Source organism: Canis lupus, chromosome 10 (genome assembly GCF_003254725.2).
Source record: "Canis lupus dingo isolate Sandy chromosome 10, ASM325472v2, whole genome shotgun sequence".
Classification (NCBI taxonomy): Eukaryota; Metazoa; Chordata; class Mammalia; order Carnivora; family Canidae; genus Canis; species Canis lupus.
In genome coordinates this window covers 25,658,616-25,680,596 of record NC_064252.1, presented here as the reverse complement: position 1 = coordinate 25,680,596, position 21,981 = coordinate 25,658,616, and the positions used below count along the sequence as shown (strand labels likewise).

Here is a 21,981-nt window from a genome sequence, read left to right as displayed (position 1 = left end):
TAAAATGCATGTATATATATTTACTTTTAAGATTTATTTTTTTATTTTGAGAGAGAGTGAGAGAGCACATGTATGAGCAAGCATGGGGCTGGCAGAGGGAATGGGAGAAAAAGAATCCCAAGCAAACTCCCCACTGAGTGTGGAGCCCTGCATGGGACTTGATTTCACAACCCTGAGATCATGACTTGAGCCGAAATCAAGAGTCAGGTGCTTAACCGACTGAGCCACCTAGGTGCCCCTATATGTATGTATTTATATGTAGTACATGCATACATACATTTCTTAGGTCTTTCCATAAAGAGGAATAGAGTACCTGGGAGCAGCAATACCCCAATAGCAATGAGCAAATCACATGCCCAGACTTTGCCTCAAAATACCATTTTCTAGTAAAAGGGGCCTTAGCTTATTGGAAGAATGGCTGATAATAGGATTAGAGCAGGAAAGTTTACATTGAATTTGGAATATTTTATGCTAGAAAAGGAGACATTTTTATTTTTATTTTTTTAAAGATTTTATTTATTTATTCATGAGAGAGAGAGAGAGGGAGCAGCAGGCTCCATGCAGGGAGCCCGATGTGGGACTCCATCCCGGGTCTCCAGGATCACGCCCTGAGCCTAAGGCAGGCACTAAACCACTGAGCTACCCAGGGATCCCTGCAAAGGAGACATTTTTATAGAATGATGGAGACACTTCAGAAGGATCTAGAAGCCAGTTTGAAGGGGCTCCTACTGGGCCAAATCTGGGATAATTTGATTATCAACATTTAAGATGTCAAAGTCATTGACTAAAACCTGTTGAATAAGAAGAATAAGGGTTTTCATACAATTTCACCTACTTTGCAATGAAACCTATGTATGGACTTATAAATAAATTCAGAGTTCAATGAATAAGTTATTTAAATTTTCAAAGTACCTTCCCACAAAACACCTACTGAATACAAAGAGGAGAAAGAATACAGTGGAGAAGTCTGACAGGCACCACCCTAACCAAGTGATCTGAACCAATCTCACTAGAATGGGACAAATTGAAATTGTATCACATGTTAGGACACAGTGAGAATTCAGCATCACTTCCGTGATACTCGTGCCAAGGTACATGACCTGAATCTAATTATGAGATACATCAGACATACCCAATTTGAGGGACATTCTACAAATTAAATGGCCTGTGATCACCTTCACAAGTGCCAAGTCCAAGCAAAACTGAGGAACCATTTCAAACTGAAAGACACTGAAGGGAAGGTCAACTAAATGCCATGTGTTTCTTAACTGATCCTTTTGCTGTGAAGACTACTGCTGGGGCAGGTGGCAAAACTTGAGTGGGGCCTGAAGATTAAATGGCAGTAATGTATCAGTGCTAATTTTCTGTTTTTGATAGTTGTATTGTAGTTACTTAGAATTTAAAAAATAAAGTATTTGGGAGGATGAAGCATGAGACTGATAACTTACTCTCAGTGGTTCTGGGAGATAGAGTTCTTTCTTTGTATCATATTTGCAACTTTTCTTTAAGTTTGAAATCATTTCAGAATTTAAAAATAATTTAGAAAGTAATATTCTTGCCCAAACATTGAAATCATGAGGAGTGGGGCAGCCCCGGTGGCTCAGCGGTTTAGCACTGCCTTCGGCCCAGGGCATGATCCTGGAGTCCCGGGATCGAGATCGAGTCCTACGTCAGGCTCCCTGCATGGAGCCTGCTTCTCCCTCTGTCTGTGTCTCTGCCTCTCTCTCTCTCTTTCTGTGTCTCTCATGAATAAATGGATAAAATCTTAAAAAAGAAAGAAAGAAAGAAAGAAAGAAAGAAAGAAAGAAAGAAAGAAAGAAAGAAAGAAAGAAATCATGAGGAATATATAAAATTATAATTCCCCCATTTCTCATTTTAAAATCCCTCCCCACTCCCCCTCAGTTCTACTTCCTGTTAAAAACTAATGCTTATTCTTCTAGGCATTCTACTTATGTATATATGGGTGTGTATATAATATATATTGCAGATTATATTGAGTATGATGTGCCGGGCATTCCTCAAAACTACAGTGGTCATCCATCAGAAGGCACAGTCCTTGCCCCCCACTCCCCACCCCCACATTATAACTGCATGATGTTGTGTTATTTGCAGGTATTGTTGTTTTTTTAAGCTCCCAGTCCTGAGAGTCAGTGCAGTGTTGCAGTGGGGGCTTCTGCTCTAAATTTGTGTCCCTCTGGCAACTGAGCAATCTTACTCAACTTTATTGTACCGCAGTTTGTTTGTTTTTCTCTTCTCTTCTCTTCTCTTCTCTTCTCTTCTCTTCTCTTCTCTTCTCTTCTCTTCTCTTTCTCTCTCCTCTTCCTCTTCCTCTTCCTCTTCCTCTTCCTCTTCCCCTTCCCCTTCCCCTCCCCTCCCCTCCCTTTCTTTTTCTTTTTCTTTTCTTTTCTTTTCTCTTTCTCTTTCTCTTTCTCTTTCTCTTTCTCTTTCTTTCTCTTTTTCTTTCTCTTTTTCTTTTTCTTTCTTTTTCTTTTTTTCTTTTTCCTTTTCTTTTTCTTTTCTTGTACCACAGTCTCTTATCTGCAGATTGGAGAGGTTACTAGTCCCCATCTAAGAGTATTCTCATTTTGAGAACGACAGAACACAAAACATGCAGGGTACCCACAACTTCTGTGTGGCACATAGCAAGCACTCAGTGAACGTTAGCTATTCTGAATATTTAGGTTATTGGTTTTTTATTTTTATAAATACTGCAGGCTTAAAATTGCCTTTAAACATATTCTTGCATACTTAGTTTTGGAAACTTCTAAAAACCTTTGGTGACCTTTCTGCCATGAAGTTTTGCTTTTAGTGGATTTGTTAGAATGATGTAAAAACCCAAATAGAGTGTGGGGAACACTTGTCTGCAGTTCCTTCCTGCATACAGCTGGACCTTAAGCAATGTGAAATATAAAATTTTGGCTTAATTCCAGATTTCTCTCTGCTCAAGTGTTGGTCTGTTAACATTGTTTTTATATGGAAATTTGTTCCTGTTCAAATAATTTTGGAATAGTTAGATGAGTTTTGTCCAAGTTTGAAGAACTCATTTAATGCAAATCACTAAGAAATGTCCAGTTACTTTTGTCTCAAATAGTATAAGCCTAGGAAACATCGTATGTGGTGTTTTGAAAAGTTTGCCTGATTGATTTTGAAAGTCACAGAATTCGTACTTGTTTTAGTTAAGCTAAAGTCACTTAATTTGATGTTTATGTTCCTATATACCCTGCTACAGATGCTGCTTTAAAAACCAAAGTAGGCTTTTAAAACCTCCAAATGACTTTTTTTTTTTTTTTTTTTTTTTTTTTTTTTGCCTCTGGGAGACCTATTTTACAAATGACCAACTTTCTATTATGAGTTTTTTTTTTTTAATGAGTTTTAACAAGAGTATTTCCACTTGTTACCTTTCACATTTGAAAGAATCAAATGTCTTCTTTTTAGGACATTCTACTTACAGATTGTGCTTTTCCTGCACTCAGTGAAGGAATGAAAATGAACCATTGCTACCTTTGAGTATGTATAGATTCATGTAGGATGAGAGATATGCTTGAAAACTGTGAAGCGGAGGGAGTCTATTTTCCAAAAGGAGACAGTCATTTTTTTAAAGATTAATCTGATACATGTATTGCTTCAAGGTTGTGAACAACCTCTTTCTCAATTTAGGCATAGGTGGCCACACTGTTGGATAATCACCCTCATAGCTTTGTGAAGACCAAAATGTTTCCTCTATATCTCTGGCCCATCTGGATCTCAAGTTCTTGCACATGTATTGATGGAGTCCATACATAGAATGCCTGCTAGATTAGAAATGAGAGTAGACTGGGCGGGGGGTGGGGAGAGGGTGAGTTAAGTGCAGTCTGCCCTTCTGATCATTCATCCAGGAGTTGGTACTGCTTCGTACATCAAAAGTTACAGTCTGTCAACATTACTTCTTTCCATCCTGTCTTTCCTCCACACTCCTGATGTCTTTTCTTGCTAGCCTTTCTCGCCCAGATTTTCACTACCATTTTGACTTAAAGTACTTTTGAATTTAATGAGAGGACTTCAAGGCCCATTTGTTCATTGCTTTAGACTCTGATGAGGACACAATCTGTTTTGAATGGCCTTCAGTTTTGCAGGTTGGCATTTGCTTACTATCAGGTTTTTAAAAATGCTGGCCGCTGATATCAGCCTATCTTAGTAAGTGTAGTAGAGAGAACTAATTATCGGTGTGACAAGATTGTTCAGCAAACTTCACCAATAGCACAAAACAAAGCACATTTTTAGTCCTGAGCTATTGGTGCTTCCCAGCCAGGTGTCAGGGCACTCTAGTGCATCACAAAGACTTCACATGTCACAACATGCCAGGTTTTCCCCCTCTGCCCAGGGTCTGCCTCACCCGCCTTAATGGACTCCCATCAGGATTGCTTCTGGCTGTATGACCCACCTTCCTCTTTCCATCAATCCATGTCCCACCATTTTCCATTCCATAACAGAAGTCAGCTTCATGAGAATACTCTTTGCTTCTACTTTAATCTCTTCCAGGTATGTCATAAGAATGCAAAAATATGTAAGTGTGCAGTAAATAGACAAAATTGGGACGATAGCCCAATAAACTCTTTAATGATTACTTTGATCAGTGCCACTGTGGAAAATCTTTACAGTTAAAATAAGTTCAGTATTTGAGATGAAATTTTGAGATCCGGTGTCTTCTTTCTTTATATAGCCTTAGGTTCAGCCATCAGAACATTCTCATGTGGTAAGGCCTTCTGCTTCTGAGATTTTATGTTTTGTTTTCATTTCCTGCCACATGGCAGGTGCAGCTCAGAAGTACCTCCAGAAAATGCTGAAAATGCTGGCCCCTATCTTTCTGCAGGGTGCAGTGATCCAGAATCCAGAAGGGCTGTTAGTTGAGAGGTAAGAGGCTGGCTAGCCCTGACTTGGCCCCTATCTTGTCTTTGTTGCCCGTTAGGATGGAACTCCCTCCTTTCCTTCCTCAGTTTTCCTTTTTGCCCTCTTTTCACCCATATAGCACTGCCTTCTTTAGCCCTCTACTTCTCACTCTTAGCCTAAACAAAAGGGAAGGAAAGAAAAAGAGAGGAAACATTATAATGCAAAAATTTTGAGCAAAATACTTAACTGTCTTTACCTGTTGCCACATCTCTTTAAGTTTTTAGAGGATATGAATATTTTAGTCTTTTGTGTTTTGTATTTCATAAACCACTGGTACTGTGCTGTCTGTGGGTTATTGGTGATTTAATTATAAGAGGAGGAGGTATGGGGGAGGATCTTTTAATGCAAATTGTGGTTAGTCGTATGAAACTTGAGAGTCTACTGTTAATTCACAGAATAAACATTAGGATGATATGGGAGCACAAGTCCAGTTCTTGTCCTCCTGGTGGAGGATGCTGTGGTTAGTGTCCAGGGCCAGTCATTGCAGAATCCCCTACTGCCACTTTGGTTCCTAGGGACGTGGAACACAGGCAGTGTATATCCTCCCCGCTGTTGACCTGCCCTTTTGCTTCCTCCATTCTACCATATTCAGAAAAACCTTCCAAGTGATTAGCTGGAGTAAATATATGTGTTACAAAGCAGTTTGTGGAACTTGGGTCTCAAATGCTTGCACCACTATTTGTAAGCATGAGGTATCTCTGAATGATAACGTGTAACTGACCTGGTGGCTACCTGGCCTCATTGATGCTCTTTTGTGAGAGTAATTGGCTGCAGAGCAACTGCAGAGCTGCCTGCGGCTATCTCAAAGCTCTGCTATACTTACACCAACCTGCTGTTGTTCTCCCTCTGCTAATGCTGCTGCTTTTTTTATTTTTAATAATTTGCCAATTACTGGGGTTTTGTAGGGATACCAACAGTTCACTGAAATGGGCATAGGGAAAATGCCATTGCTTTTTAATCTTCACTTTCCCTCATCCAATGAAATTATTGATAATAAGACTCTAGTGGTGGTTATATTGAAAATATGGATGCGTTTTTATCTTACCAAACAACACTGTTTAATTTTCCATTTTGAAAACCGCATGCAGGCATATGTAGCAAAGGGCACTTTGCCTAGCATACATTAATTTTGATGATGGTGTTAATTTCAGGTGTATTGCACACATGCGATCTAATAGGCTGATCAGCTGTTCCCAAGCACTCCCAACCACACCTGGAGGGTATTGAACCCTGTTTTGTTTTGTTTCAGTTGGTTGTCTTGTTCTCATAGGGAAAATTGTCAGTGTGTTTTGTTTTGTTCAATGATGTACCCCAAGTGCTTGGAAGAAGTTTAATACATGTTTGTAGATTGTAGAACACAAACAGATGTAATTAAGTAGATGTTATTCACGGATTATTTGTTAACATAAGGTGAAATCATGTTTTTACGCATTAAAACTAAGAATTCTTTGGTATTGACTGGAGGTCAAAGATTATTGGCACTCTGATATGCTGATTCTGTGACTAATACATTAAGAAAGAATTTATACATAAAACAGTACTATAATCACCCAAATCACAAGTTAAGTCAGATGTTGACTTGTCCACAGAAGCAGTAATAACCATCAACCTGGAAGCTTTTTTTTTTTTTTTAAGATTTTATTTATTTATTCATGAGAAAGATAGAGAAAGAGAGGCAGAGACATAGGCAGAGAGAAGCAGGCTCCATGCAGGGAGCCTGATGTGGTGGGACTCCATCCTGGGACTCCAGGATCACATCCTGAGTGAAAGGCAGGTGCTCAACTGCTGAGCCACCCAGGCGTCCCAACCTGGAAACTTTAGGGTCAGAGTGAGGTCCATTACTGAATCTTAAACGTGAGTCAGTAATTTGAATATTAACATTAAAACATTGAGAATTTCTTTTAAGTAATTGAATAATCTGAAAATTGCCATCATAACAAACAGAAATAATACTAGCTTTTGTGACATTCTCGTTTTACTATATTATTTAGTTATTTATTTATTTAAAAGGTTTTATTTATTTATTCATGAGAGACACAGAGAGAGAGAGGCAGAGACACAGGCACCAGGAGAAGCAGGCTCCATGCAGGGAGCCTGATGTGAAACTGGATCCTGGGACTCCAGGATCACTCCCTGGGGCTGAAGGCAGATGCTCAACTGCTGAGCCACCCAGGTGTCCCTTAGTTCTTTTTTAAATGTAATTATTGAAAGTGTTGAATGTTATCATCTATAGAGTATTTTCTTCTAAATTAATCAGAACAGTTTTGAAACCCTGAATGCAGTGTCAGTGCTATTTTGATTTGGAGAAGCCATCAAGTGAATTTGGATGGCCTAAGGGGATTTTGATTATTAGGAGATAATTCTTCTTGGATTCTAAGGCTAAGGTGGATTTTATTTTATTTTATTTTTAATTTTTTTTTATTTATTTATGATAGTCACAGAGAGAGAGAGAGAGAGAGAGAGAGAGGCAGAGACATAGGCAGAGGGAGAAGCAGGCTCCATGCAACGGGAGCCCGACGTGGGACTCGATCCCGGGTCTCCCGGATCGCGCCCTGGGCCAAAGGCGGGCACCAAACCGCTGCGCCACCCAGGGATCCCCATAAGGTGGATTTTATTCTCATCTACCACAATATGGGGACAATACAATGGTATTTAAGAAATTATGCAATGGAACCAAATACTGATTATTATTCCCAGAGCTACCTCATTGGGTCCTTACTGCTTTAAGCCAGTTTCCTGTAGAATGAGGCTAATAGAATTTACCTCAGAGGTTTAAGGATTACATAATTTAGGGCAGTATCCAACATATAATGAGCACTGAAATAGTATTATTTCAGTTCAGATATTAATATGATTATTAAAATGTCTGATTTCTGCATGTGATGCCCAGTTAAGAGGTTACTGGGCATAAGTATATGTTTAGGAGCTGTTTCTAAAGATCAGTGTTTCATCTTTTTTATTTAAATGAGTCCCGATTTAAGAATACAGTTTTTTGAAGTATCGTTAGAGTAGCAATAGAAAATAACTTTGGGTCTAAATCTAACAAGGCCTCCGTGGAAGAAAATGTTAGGAGACATCAAAATAAGATCTAAATAAGCATAGAGTTCTGTCATGACCATGGTAAAAAGGCTCAGTAATTTAAAGGTGTCATTTCTCTTCAGATAGGCATTTAAATTCAAAGGAATTCCAATAAAAATCATAGTAATTTTTTTCTGAAACTTAATAAGCTGATTTTAAAAATGTATATGAAAGAGAGAAAAACAGAAATACCAAGAGGACTTACCCTACCCATGAATTAACACAAAGCTGTAGAATTAAGGCAGTGTGGTATAACTGTAGGGATAGAGATCCTTGCAGTACATCAAGAGTAAAAAGCCTAGATTCAGACCACTGCATGTACATAGAATCTGTGATAGAACTGGTCTTACCAGTCAGTGGGGAAAGATGATGTTTGACGCTGCAGATTAGCAGAGAGGATGAGCTCTTCAAGAGGTGTTGGGATGCTCTATATGATTATATTAGTCTCTGGGGGCTGCCATAACAAAGTATCACAAACTGGGTGACTTGTAACAACAGAAATTTACACTCTCAAAGTTCTGGAGGCTGGAAGTCCAAAATGAAGGTATTGGCAGGGTCGGGCTCTCTCTAGAAGGCACTAGGGTGGAGTCTTTCCTTGTCTCTTCCTAGCTTCTGGTGTTTGCTGGCAATACTTGAGGTTTCTTGGCTTGTCGCCATAACACTGTAGTTTCTGTCTCCATTTTCCTTTTTCTTTTTTCTTTCTTTCTTTTTTTTTTTTTTTTAGATTTTATTTATTTATTCATGAGAGACACAGAGAGAGAGAGAGAGAGAGAGGCAGAGACAGAGGCAGAGGCAGAGGGAGAAGCAGGCTTCATGCAGGGAGCCTGACACGGGACTCAATCCCCGGTCTCCAGGATCACACCCTGGGCTGAAGGTGGCACTAAACCCCTGAGCCACGTGGGCTGCCCTCTGCCTCCATTTTCATATGATCATTTTCCCCCTGTGTGTAAGGATCAAATCAGACACACTATATACAAAAATAAATACCAGATGAATACCAGATGGTGCATATGAATATGAAAAGATTTAATACTTATAGAAAAATATAGGAGGATATTTGTGATCTTGGGATGGGGATGTTTACACATGGTACAAAAACACAAATCAAGAATGAAAAAAGTTGTTGCATTTATGTTTTTTGTAATTAGGAACCTATAACATTAAATAACACTGTAATGAAATTATCTAAGGGAAATTATTTTCAGCACATATTATCAAGAAAGATTTTGTATCCAGAATTCATAAAGAACTATTACAAATTGATAAGAAAAAGACCTAGCAGAAAAATAAAAAAATGAATTTCACGGTAGAAAAAACCTAAATGGCCAATAAATGTAGGGGGGAATCCAATGTAATTAGTAATCAAGGAAATGCAAGTTAAACCACAATGAGATACCATTTTGTACTCCTCAAATTAGCAAAAACTAAAAGATTGGAAACTACTGTACCAAGAATTGGTAAGGATATTGGGGCAACAATATCTCACTCTTCTAGGGGGAGTGTAAATTATAGTAATCACTTTGGAAAACAATGTAACAGTATGCAGTGAAGTTGGAAAATATGGACATTGGGTGACCCAGCAGTTTGAGTTATCTGCATCACTGAAGAACTCTTGTGTATATGCTTGTATAGGAGGCAAGTACCTGGATGTTTACAGCAGCAACGTGTGTAATAGTACAAATTGGAGACATAAATGTCCATCAAAAAGAGAATGAATAAATACGTTGTGGTTCATTAACAATGAAACTCTGTACAGCCTTTACATGAATGAACAGTAATAAAACAAATTAATTTCAGGAACATAGTATTAAGTGAGAAAGGCAAGTCATAGAAGAATAAAGCAGTCCAAATCCATTTATAAAAGTATATAAAACAAAAAAAATATGTTGTTCAGGCTACAAAGCGTCGTGTGGTAAAGCAAGGGGATGACAGGCATTTAGTTGAGGGTGGTTAACTCATAGGGTAGGAAGGTGTGGAATCATAGAGGTATATAGGGATCTCTGGGTACTGGGAATGTTCTTTTCTTTAACTGAGTGGTGGGTACATGGGTATCCTTCTATATGCTGTATGCACTAAATAGTTAACAATAAAAACTTTTTAAAAACTACCCCCAGAAGTTTTATTGTTTTTAAGAACGGAAAAATAACAGAAATGTCAAGTCTTCATCCAAAAAGTAACTCAAGTGCTGAATACTTATTTTTACATGTGTTTTGAATTCTTTGTAGATGAGAGATGCTTGAAACAGAGAGAAGGGAAAGCAGGCCCAGTGATTTTTGTTTGTCCCATGACTTTGGCATTAGGAAAGCTTGTGCTGCTGCCGACGTGACATTTTGTCCCAAGAGCTGGTGGAAGGGGGTTTTGGAGGCATGTGAGAGCATATTCACACGTTTAGCAAAGCAACAATATGCCCGTCTCCTTTTTGTTTTCTTTTTTCCTGGCATCTAAGTAATTGAGCCAGATGGAAAAATGTTTCTTTCCCACATTAGGTTCTCTTTCAGCGCGTCAGCCATTAAATTTTACTGTCCCTAATCTCCTGTTGATAAGACTTCAAAATGTGAGGAGCTAAGAGAGCCCCAGTTTATTCTAGTCAAAGCTGATCGAAGCCTTCCTTTAGAACGTCCACTTTCCCCCTAAGTTCTCCAGCATGGAAGCTATAAAGATAGCTTGCATTGACCCCTTTCTATTCAAATCATATACTTAATAGAGAGTAAGAAGAAAATAAATGAATCCAACTTTCCTTTCTTCTAGCCTGTTTGGGCATATAGTCATCTGGCGAGAGAAAAAAGCCCAAACCCTAATCTTACCAGAACAGTAGGGAAAATTTAGTATTAAGCAAAAGAAAAGAAATAAATTAGGAACTTGGGCTTGGGTGGCACCTGGGTGGCTCAGTGGTTGAGCATCTGCCTTTGGCTCAGGTCGCGATCCGGGGTCCTGGGATCAAGTCCCGCATTGGGCTCCCCACAGGGACCCTGCTTCTCCCTCTGCTGTGTCTCTGCCTCTCTCCAGGTGTCTCTCATGAATAAACAAATAAGTAACACTTAAAAAAAAAAAAAGAACTTGGGCTTGGGCATCAGACAGACGTAGGTTTAAGGCTCAGCTCTGCCACTTACTATGTGTAGATCTTTGTAATTTACTTGAAGTCTCTCACTTTAAAATGGGAATCATCATAGTCCCACAGGCATTAAGGATTGAAAGACTAATATATCTAAAGCACCTGATCGTCATTCTTGTTCTAGGACTGGCCCTAATTTTCATATAAAAAGCAGGGACCAGATATTCCTCCTGCCTTCCTGGCTGCCCCTCAGGTTTCACAGGGCATGTCATCTTTTCCTGCCATTCAAGTGGTTATATGAACATGGGCAGATCACAGAAAATCTTTGAAATGGTTGCTTCAACTATAACGGAGATGGCAATATCTGTGTGACAATTTCCCTATGCAGATCAAACAGTCAAGTGAGATGAGACAGCAGACATGGAGATGCCCTGTCCTCTGTGACATACTGTGGGGACATAGGCGCTGATAATTGTTCTCCCTACCTAACACTTAGCACCGTTCCCTGTCCCCCACCCCAGCAAGCCTGTTGTCTGTGGAACTCACAGTTTGATCTTTATGAGGTAGCTTTGAAGGTGTGTGTGCTTGTACAGTCGTTACTTAAAATTGGTAAGGGAGTTTGTGGGTCCATTTCCTCTTCCAAATATATTGAGAACTGCTAGCACTTTGGTCAAAATTATTTTCTCTAGCATATTTGTCTGGCAATGGCTGGTTTAGGGGTTAAAGTGGGCAGTGGTTAAAAAGGGTAAATGAGTCAGACACTCCCTCTTTGCTGCAGTAGAGGCAGTGTTCGAGTTGTAAATAAAGAGGAGGATTGGGAACTGTTAACATACTGTTGATAACAAATGTCCTTTCATAGGCATCTTTCTTAGGCCTTAACTCAATTAATTATAAGGAAGATATAATAATTTTATGTGCTGTGATTTGCTAAGATTTATATCATCCTTGGCTTTGTCCTTTGCCATCCTCTCTTCATGTTCCCTGGATAAGCTCATTACTCCTGGGACTCAGGCTTCCATCTTGGCACTTTACGGCTCCTGACTCCTGTTACATCTTAACCTCTCCTGTGATATGTTTCCAAGCTCTTACTCAACAGGTCAGTCTGGGTGCCCCATGGGCACACAGGTTTTACCACATCTCAGCCTGAACTCGGGCTCTCCTTTTTACTTCCCTCTGCCCCAGACTTCTGCTCTTCCTCCTCTGTGCTCTCTCTTGATTGAGAGCCCAGTCTTGATCAGTCACCCTAGTCTAGGAACCTGGAAACCATCCTAGACCACGATCCCTAAACCTCAGAACTGACACTCTCGAGGCCAGATAATACTTTGCTGTAGGGGCCAGTCTCATGCGTTGTTTGATGTTGAGCAGCATTCTTGGCCCCCACCCACCACATGCCAGTAGCTCCCTGTCCCTTCAGTTTGACAATCAAATATGGTTCCACACATTTCACAGATGTCCCCTGGTGGGGAAAACTACCTCCTTTGAAAATGACTGTCTTAGACATTTCTTTTTCTCTTCTCTTTTTTGTTTGGTCAGTCACTAAGCCTTTTTGATTATTGCTCCCTGAATATCTTTCTGAGATTTCCTCTTTCCTCTTTATTCTCATCGTGCCTGCCTTAGATCAGGTGCTTTTCTCTTGCCTGAACTATTTTAGTAGTCCTAATAACACCACCTGCATCAAGTACCTGACGTGCATAAGATGGTCTGGTTGGTGCTTTCATGTGTGCTATGGAATCCTTACCACAAACTTTTTGTGGGTCTCTTGAGTTGCTGGCAACCTCAGCCTAGTACAAACCTTTAACCAATAGAGGAACTTACTGGCTGTGTTACTGGGAAGCCCAGGGCTCCACCCTTTACTGTATCTATGTTGTGCTTTGCTTCAGCCCAACAGGCTCTCCCCACAGGGCAGCCGGAGGCCCTGGCAACTCTGAGCCTGCCTTGTCCTTGTAGCCCTCCTTCCCGGAGAGGACAGCAGGAGTTGTTGTCAGGAGCGCTCTGGCAGCTGTCCTCAAGAGAGACCAGTCCCTCCCCACCAACAAAATGTGTAAAGAGAGACCCCCTTTCACATGAAGGAAACAGAGAGGGGGACCTGTGTCCAGGGTTGTGTGCTGGGTGGAGCTTGCAGGGCTCTGATTCGAGAGCCTCGGGTCTTTCCCGTACTGTATGCTGCCTCCTGACTCACCTGTCCTTCTGTCTGTCTCTTCTCCTGCCAGGTAGCCTTCCTCCACATGGAAAGCTAGCTTTCTGAAATGGAAATGTGGTTGTTTAATTACTTCGTTTACCAGATTGCTTCAACAGTCCCTCACCAAGATAAAGTCCAAATTTAGCCTAAGAGACAAAGCCCTTTGTACTAGCCCTGCTTATCTCAGCCTTATCTCCTGTCATTTCCCTCTTTGTACTTAAGGCTCCAGCGGCCCACTGCCTCAGATTGTCATGCTTCTGCAGTTTCCTCAGTCTAGTGGAGTGGTCAAGATCACTGGGGAAACAGATAGACCTGTGTTTGAATCTTGGTTCTCCCACCTACTAGCTCTGTGACCTTGGACCCTGCCTGGAACACCCAGATCACCTTGTCCCCCTAACTGAAGTCTGTTCTCTAAGGCTCTGAGCATTGAGCATGGTCCTTGCTGAAGAGGCTTTTTTGGCTTCTTAATGCCTTCCCCAATGTCACTGTCCCATTCTTAGTCTCTGCACATACTACTGTTGGCACTTTCATTAGTATCCTAATTGCCAGCATTGATGATTTTTTTAAAAGCATACCTCTGGGTACAGATTAGCTTGGGGTTTTTATGGCCTTTGGGTATGGACATAGGCCAAGGTTGTGGTCTCTGTGTGTACTGGGTTTCTACATGCTTCCAGCATGTATCAGCTTCCCTTGTGGCTGTAGCTTTGCTCCTGCCTGTGTGCCTTGCCTTTCACCCGCTGGGTATTTCTCATTTCTTTTAAAAATAGTCATTAGCAGTGCTATCCAGTAGAACTTTCTGCAGTGATAGAAATACTCTGTACCTACACTGTCCTGTGTGGTGCCCAGTAGCCACATGTGGCTCTTGAACATTTGAAATGTGTCTGAGAAATTAATTTTTACATTTTATTTCATTTTAGTCAATGTAAATTGCCACATGTAGCTAGTGGCCACCATATTAGACAGCTTGGGTCTTAACTGTTGTTAATTATAGCTTAACCCTTCCTATTAAATGAGATTATATCTTCTCTCATTTGTACTTTCCGATATTTTCCTTCTGCTCTATGGAAAACTGTTATATACTTCAAGCCTGCTGTATCTAGAATAATAAACCTGTGTTAAAATTGAAGAAAGAAAAATAAATAAATAAAATTGAAGAAAGTATTTAATGCCATTGAACCTAAAAATAGTTAAAATGGTGAATTCTATGTCACGTATAATTTTTCACAATAAAAAAGAGGCCAAATAAATAAAATCTTAAAAAAGAGAGAGAGAGTGCCGGCATGGTCAAGGGACACAAAGCCTACAGTGACGAGCATCAAGGAGGTTTTGCTGAGGAGGCAGCACCCTGAGTCTGAAAGGTATGAGCAGTAGTCCAGGGGAAGGAGATGAAGAGTAGCTTCCTGCACTGGACCTGGAGAGGCTAGAGAGCAAGCAGGTGCTTGCTTGAAGAGCTTCGAATGGTAGGCTCCGGAAATGAGGCTGGGTCTGGAAAGTCATGGAGTGATTTTAAGCAAGCAAAGGCATGTTTGGATTTCATTTTCATAAAAATCACTCTGGCTGATCTGTGAAAAACCTATCAGAGGGTGGCAAAGTTGGATCATGGGAGACATAATCAGGCTAATACCAATCACAGGGATAATAATAGCAGCTAACATTCAGTGTTGCAGTGATTCAAGAGGAGAAGATGAGAGAGCCTGGGAGTGCAGGGATCATATGACTAGTATATGGTGGAGTTATGGTGCCATTTCTTCCTTGAAAATGAGATTTCCTTATCTGGAGAGGTCTTTTTTACGCACTTTGCAGTGCATTACTATATAGGAATAGCTAACCCAAAGCCAACTGAGATACCACATTCTTTAATTGCTCTTTAAATGTGGAAGAAAATTCAATTCATATGACAGATAATGATAGAGTAATATATAAGCTCTTTACGTTAAAAATAACACAGTGAAGGATTGGTAGGGGAGAGATGGTTTGTGGCTGTGATAGGGTAGCATGAGGATTCTCATAGTGGAACTGTTCTGTACCTTGACTGTGGTTTGGTGGTTGTACGAATCCACATACGGCAAATGACAGAACTAAAGATGCACACACACAAATGAGTACATATAAAATGGTAAAATCTGAGTAAGATAGGTGGATTACATCAGTGCCAGTTTCCTCTTTGTGATACAGTACCGTAATCATGTAAGATTTGCCACTGGAAGAAACTGAGTGAGTAGTATACAGGATCTCTGTGTGTGAATCTATAGTTCTCGAAATAAAAAGTTAAAACAAATTTAAAAAATGGAGTAAAGCAAGTCCCTCTTAGAGCTCTTGGTTTTCAGTATTTCCCTTTCATCTGGTGTCTTCAGTAATAATTTTCTACAGAAATGACTTGTTTTGATTAAATTTGGCATATTGGTAAAGAATATTAGCTGTTTTGTCAATTCTGAGATACACATACTTTTCTTCACTCTCTAACACCTTTGAAATATGGATGCATCTTAGAATTCATGGACACTTAGCACTGAGTGCGTCTAGTTGGTGCCAGTTTTTCTTAGCAGCACCTAGAATACCAGTGTGTCTTAAGGATTGCTGGTATCCGAGATTTAATACCTTTGGTGAGTCATCCAGCTGTGTTGGAAAAGACCAGTGGCTGGTGCAGAGTTATGTTAGGCACTTTTTTTTGGGTGGTCTATCAGTTATTAAGTGTGTGTTTCTCAGCTCCAAGCTCACCCTTCTCTGCTCTTGGCTTTCTCCCACCCACTTCTGGCTCTGTTAGGCATCGTCAGTAGGGGTGTGTGAGGGCCACTGTGGGGCCAGAGGAGGAAGGAAGAACTGGCTTCTTCCTGTCTGTTTCCTCTTCCCAAGAGGGTTACTTGAGCAATACTGCTTTGCTCCAGCAGCAACAGCTCCTTTCCTGTGGTGGCAGCTGAATTCATTTCCCAGTTTTTCTGATACTGCAGGGCTGGCTATCTTGCACCTCCCGGGGCACAGGCACCCCACCAAAGCCCCCCTACTAAGAGGTCCCTGGCAGAACTTTTTCCCTTTGTTCCCCAACCTATGGCAGCTGCTCTCTGTGTCTCTTTCTTTTTGATTTTGAAGTGACTAGTCAATAATTTTATACCTAGTTAACCATTCTTTATATTAAAACCTCTCTGTTAAAAAAATAAAATAAAATAAAAAAATAAAACCTCTCTGTTAAAATGGTGAGTGTGGTCTTTCTTCTGCGTAGACCTGGACTGTGCTAGTAAAGTTAAAAGACCCAGCAGTATGTGCGTGGACTGCACCCAAGCTTTGCTCGTGCACGTTCCATTCTCTGCTTCCATTTGACCTTTTTGAAATAGAAATCTCATATTTCCACTTAAACCCAGCAATAGATTCCAATGCTCTGCGGAAAAAGAAACTTGTTCACAGGGCCTGCAGGGCCATGGCTGGGCAGGCTCATCTGCTACTCCATCCCCTCTCACACTCCACTTCCTCTGTCACACTGGTCTCATTTCAGTTCCTCAACAGCCAGGTTTTTTCCTGCTTCAGAGCCTTTGCCAATGCTGTTCCCTCTGCTTAGACCATTTCCTCCTCCTACCCCCTGTGTCCTTAGCACCTCCTTCCTTTAGTCTCGGTTGAATTAGAACTTCCACAGGGGTGCTCTCCCTCCCTAACAGGTCTGCACCCCCAGTACATGCACACACAGTGCTACGTGCCCCTTCCAGCACCTACCACAGCCTTATGGATGTTTCTGAGTTTCTCTAATGAAGGTCTCTTTCCCCAACTACGCCTGGCTTCCTGAGGGCAGGACTAAGTCCATGTTGGGTTTTTTTCTTTTCTTTTTTTACTGTGTGTCCTCAGTGCCTAGCACATTGCGTATGCTCAGTGAATAGTTGCTGAATGAACAGGGATATTGTAAGATAGATATTTGTTGAGTGTAGAAAGAGACCACTTGTTGGTAACTTAATGGTGAATCAATTTTTATTATAAGGTAAAAATGTTTAAGAAAGTGAGTTAGGGGGATCCCTGGGTGGCTCAGCGGTTTGGCGCCTGCCTTTGGCCCAGGGTGCGATCCTGGAGTCCCAGGATCGAGTCCCACATCAGGCTCCCGGCATGGAGCCTGCTTCTCCCTCTCCTTGTGTCTCTGCCTCTCTCTCTGCCCCTCTCTCTTTCTCTCTCTCTCTATCATAAATAAATAAATAAATCTTTAAAAAAAAAGAAAGAAAGAAAGAGAGTTAGGTTTCTATGAGTCTTGCTGTGAGTTAGATTACTTCAGTAAAAATACTAACAAGGAACCAAACTATGAGAAAAGATTTACCTTTTTTTTTTTTTTTTGGGAGAGAAAGCATGTGTGAGCAGTGGGGGGAGAGGGAAAGAGGGGGTCTTTTTTTTTTTTAAGATTTTATTTATTTGAGAGAGAGTGGGGTGGAGAGGGAAGGGCAGAGGAAGAGGGGGAGAGAGTCTTGAGATCATGACCTGAGCTGAAATCAAGAGTTGGACGCTCAACCAACTGAACCACTGAGGCACCTCAAGATTCACTTATTAAGCTGGAAGTTATGATATGTTAGATTGCTCCGTTCTGTAATATTTGGAAGAAGAGGATGTGAAAACCCCTTTGAAGCCTAATTCCTATTGCGGTTTCTGTATGGCCACCCCTTCCTTAAAAGACAAACATGAAATTATCCCACTTTCTTTCTTTGAGTTGCCATTAGTCTCAAATTGGAGATTTTACCACAACATGAACATTCTAAAACTTTCTCCTAATTCACTACAGTGCCTTTGCCTGCCTTTCTGCCAGGTCGTCCCAAGCTCACATTTGCACGGGTGAATCTTCCCTTAGCGAGGTATACCCCACACACGTCCGTTCTGGGAGCCCATTAGCATATACTGTGAAAATTCCTTTGGACTGTGGAAGCATTTTCTTGACTGCTTCTTGTCTTCTGTAACTGCATTATTGGCATCTACCTTTTTGTAGTTAACAATAAAAAGTAGCGCCTTTTTCTTGATACTTGTGCCACATAGTACTTTCCAAATTATTCTTTTATTGAAATTAGATTTTGCCAGTGCTCTAAATTCACCATAAAATGTTAGGGCCGAAGGGAACTTGACATCACCTAGCCCAGTTCCCTCTCAGAGGTATGACCCAGAGCCAGGTGAGTGGCCTCCCCAGAGCCCTAGACACCCTGCCTCATATGTCAGTGCCAGTGAGGGCTGTGAACCTACTGTGCACAAGGCAGTGTCAGGAAAGAATGCACAGTGTGACTACATCGTTTTTTTCTAAGCCAGTCCTCTGGAACTTAACACATCCAAATCATTGTTGCTATAAGAAAGCAGACCACAGCTGGGTTCCTGGGTGGCTCAGGGTGGCTCAGTGAGTTAAGTGTCCAGCTCTTGATTTTGGCTCAGATCACAATCTGAGTCCTGAGATGAAGCCCTGCGTCGGGCTCCATGCTTATCGGGGAATCTGCTTGAAGATTCTCTCCCCTCACTCGTGCATTCTCCCTGTTTTTCTCTCTCTCAAATAAATAAATCTTTTTAAAAATCCTATTACATAGTACCTTATTGATTACTAAGTGATAGTGAAGAGTAGAATGCAGAGCAGGAGGGGAGGTGCTGCCAGCAAAGTCTTTGCAGGCCAGAGACAAGTTAGCTACAGGTGCAGGTGGATGGACATCCACTTTATTTCTTTGTTTTAACAAGCATTCTTTGAATGCCATTCCTGGATCAAGCATGGCTGGCACAGGGGGGCCGGAGGGAAGGCATGCTGTGTCAGAGGTGGCAGTGGGTTGTGGTAACTAGAAGTGAGGGTTTGTACAAGGGGGTGTTGTAGAGGAGACAGGGATGTAAGTTCAAGCCACGTGAACAGCAGGCTTTAGGAACCAGGCTCAGGAGTGGAGGCTTGATCCTGATGGGTAGGGCAAGTTCATTGTCCAAACTGGGACACTTTTAAAGAGCAACACTCAACCTCCTAAGACTTCCGGGAAACAGGTTTGCCTAGCTCTTGAGTTTTCAGGCTGATCTGGGCAGGTGACATCATCTATACCCACAGAAGAGTTAAAGTTGCTGTCAGAGGCAAAAATCTGATTAAAAGTCAAATGAACTTTGTTACAATTACCCCACTGTGTAGAAAGTATGTGTTTACCACTTCCTCTCCCTGGAAGACTAGGCAGAAGCCATTGAAAGTAGAGCCTGTGTCTAGATCCCCTCCATATCCCCAGGGTGAGGATAATGCCTGGCGCTTAGTAGAAAAGTCAGTATTTGCTCAGAAAGATGACTAAGTGCTCTGGGCCTTCAGGAGTCCTTCCATTGAATCTAATGGGAAGGGCGAGGGGAGGGCCCGTGAAGGAGCAAGAACAGCATTTCTGGGGGCTGGGGGGTTAACCTAAGTAGAGGACCAGGCCTGGGAATGTGGACAGAAGGCTGGAGGTGCTTTGGGGCACTCCCCTGCCCCCAGGAGACCCTCTTCTACCCGCCCTTCACCCTGCAGACTGGGGCTGAGTACATTGGTGTCAGGAGTAGCCACATAGACCTTCTCACCTTGCCTTTTGAGCTGGTTCTTCCCTGTCCCTGGCTCGCTCCCCCCACACTCCACACCCTCCATGGCTTTTTTTCACCATTCAGGCCCCAGATGTCCCTTCTTCAGAAGCCTGCCTTCTCGTTTTCCAAAAGAACCCATTCTCTGCCCTGTCCCATTACTCTGTCTACTTAATTTTCTTCACGGTGTTGATAATTGCTAAAATCCTCTTACTTGTCCATCTGCTGGTGTACTGTTGTTTCCCTCACTGGAGTATAAGCTCCATTTCTGTCTTTTTCTCCTGTATGCTGAGTGCCCAGAACCAGGCATATGCTAGGGGGGACACAATGTGAATACAGGGGGGGCTATATTACAGAGAGAGACCCTTTGTTTTTAAAAAATCAACTGTTAACTTAGGTACTTGTTTAGCAACAAATTGTGATACAGCTTACAACGGACATCATTGAGAAGCTGCCACCATAGGGCATCCAGCATGCCTGAGCCTGAATGCTGTGACCTCCTGATCTCTGCCTCTCTCTACTGGTTACTTGTGGGTGATGGAATGTATAGTAGGCAATCCTTGTTGAAGGATGCCCAAAATCTTGATAGCCATTGACAGACCACAGGGATCCTGGAACCAAAGCCAAAATCCTGAGTATGAGCAGGAGCTAAGATTTAGAGTATGCCAGTGGGTATGTGTTCAGCTGTGATTTCTCTACCTTCGAGGGAGGGGTGGAGGTTTGCACCCCCTCCCCTTCATCCCCTCCCACCTACTGGGGAGCCTTTGTCATTCTGTCAGCTTTAGAGTGACTTAGAAGAGGGAGGAAGAGACGCTTCGAATCTACCCTGCTGGAGGCAGTGAATAGTTTTGTGAGTATGTGTGCATACAACTTCTTGTTCAAGTGTTTGCTTAAATCATTTTATCTTCCTGGAAATATTTTTTACCTTTTGGTTAGCACCTTTAAGGCTTGGTTGTGGTGTTCACTGTTTCATGTCCCTTTTCCTTTCATCTTTTTTTTTTTTTTTTAAACAAAAGATGCACATACAACAGTGCAAAGCTTAATTGCGGAAACCTCAAGTTGGCCAAAAGGATTGGCAGGCATTGTGAACACGCTCTCTTTCTTCACTTTCTCTTCCCTTTTAAAGGCTTTGTTTTAGGAAAAGGGAAATTGGTGTGTTTGGAGAGCAGTTGTTAGCTTTTCAAGACTGGACTCGTTGGTCTAATTTGGTAAAGGCCCAGAGCATGTCAAATAAAATGAATGAAAAAGGTAAAGCTAAGGCAGGCATGTAGGGGAAAGCGAACTGTAAATTTTAACTCAAAAGCCCCACCTAATATGCTTTTAGCACAAAGGTCTGGCTGTTTCTGGGAAGCTTTAGGTTTCCCGATGATGGTGGAATCCCTCTAAGGTGTCCCTTTTCCTGCCCTTCTTGCCTCATGCACCACCACTCCCAGGTCTGTTGACACTTCTGTCCTGTGTTCCAGAAGATTTCTAGGTCTTCCTGTGACACACTATAGCATGTAGTTTCCTTCTCTTAGGTGTGTGAACTATTTGACAGTAGTTTTTACCTCTATTCCACGTCAAGTCTCCAGTGTCCAGACAATGTTTCAGGAGGCATGTTCCTATTCCATTTGCGTGCTCAGAAAATCGATAAATACAAACTTGTTTTAGTTGCTAGTTTTCTCTTGCAGATAGTACACTTAAGTGAAGATTTTGGCTAACTTCTTACCCTGTTTATTGACTCCTGTCTACTTTCCCGCTGCCCCTTTCTCTAAGGTTCCCACTGGACATTCTGCCCAAAACTGTCCTCACTCTAGGTTGTTTGGCATATGTGGAGTCCATATAAGGGGTGATTTAGGGAGGATTTCAATGACTAGTGTCCTAAAGTTAAGGTATCCTGCCCTGTCCATCTCTTTTCCCATTTTAAGGTGTAGCCAGGAAGTGGGATGACTCATACCTCATAATCCAGGCACTCTCAGCCCCAGGAGAAGTGGAGGAAAAAAACTGCTACTCTTTGGAGTTTCCCCTGACCCCCTCTTATATTCTGTGTTCATGCCCTCATAGCCCCCTCGTAGAGGTAAAATTAGGGAGTCCCTGAAACCTCTTAGTTGTCCATTTGCAGCTTGTTGCTGAGGATTTTGTTCTACTCTATGCTTGATCTGGGCAGCCTGCATGCCCATGTGTGGTGGGCGGTACACTTCCCTGTCTGCCACCACACAGAATGCAGAGGTGTCAGCAATAAGAAAGAGGTTTACAGGGAATG

General features: G+C 41.7%; 1 protein-coding gene across 23 annotated transcripts in view; it reads left to right on the top strand.

Moving 5' to 3' along the window:
* TNRC6B (trinucleotide repeat containing adaptor 6B) overlaps window positions 1-21,981 on the top strand; it is a 243,814-nt gene that overhangs the window by 139,029 nt on the left and 82,804 nt on the right. For 9 of the 23 annotated variants that reach the window (XM_025459170.2, XM_025459104.3, XM_035696542.2 and 6 more), the window contains exons 1-2: window positions 3,423-4,518; window positions 4,850-4,890. The exons of 9 other annotated variants lie outside the window; for them this stretch is intronic. In XM_025459170.2, coding sequence (XP_025314955.1) covers window positions 4,381-4,518; window positions 4,850-4,890 — 179 coding nt within the window. In that variant the 5' untranslated portion in view covers window positions 3,423-4,380. Of the gene's footprint in view, window positions 1-3,422; window positions 4,519-4,790; window positions 4,891-21,981 lie in introns of those variants that run through there. 5 more of the 23 variants (XM_025459112.3, XM_049115261.1, XM_025459093.3 and 2 more) reach the window with 5 other exon arrangements.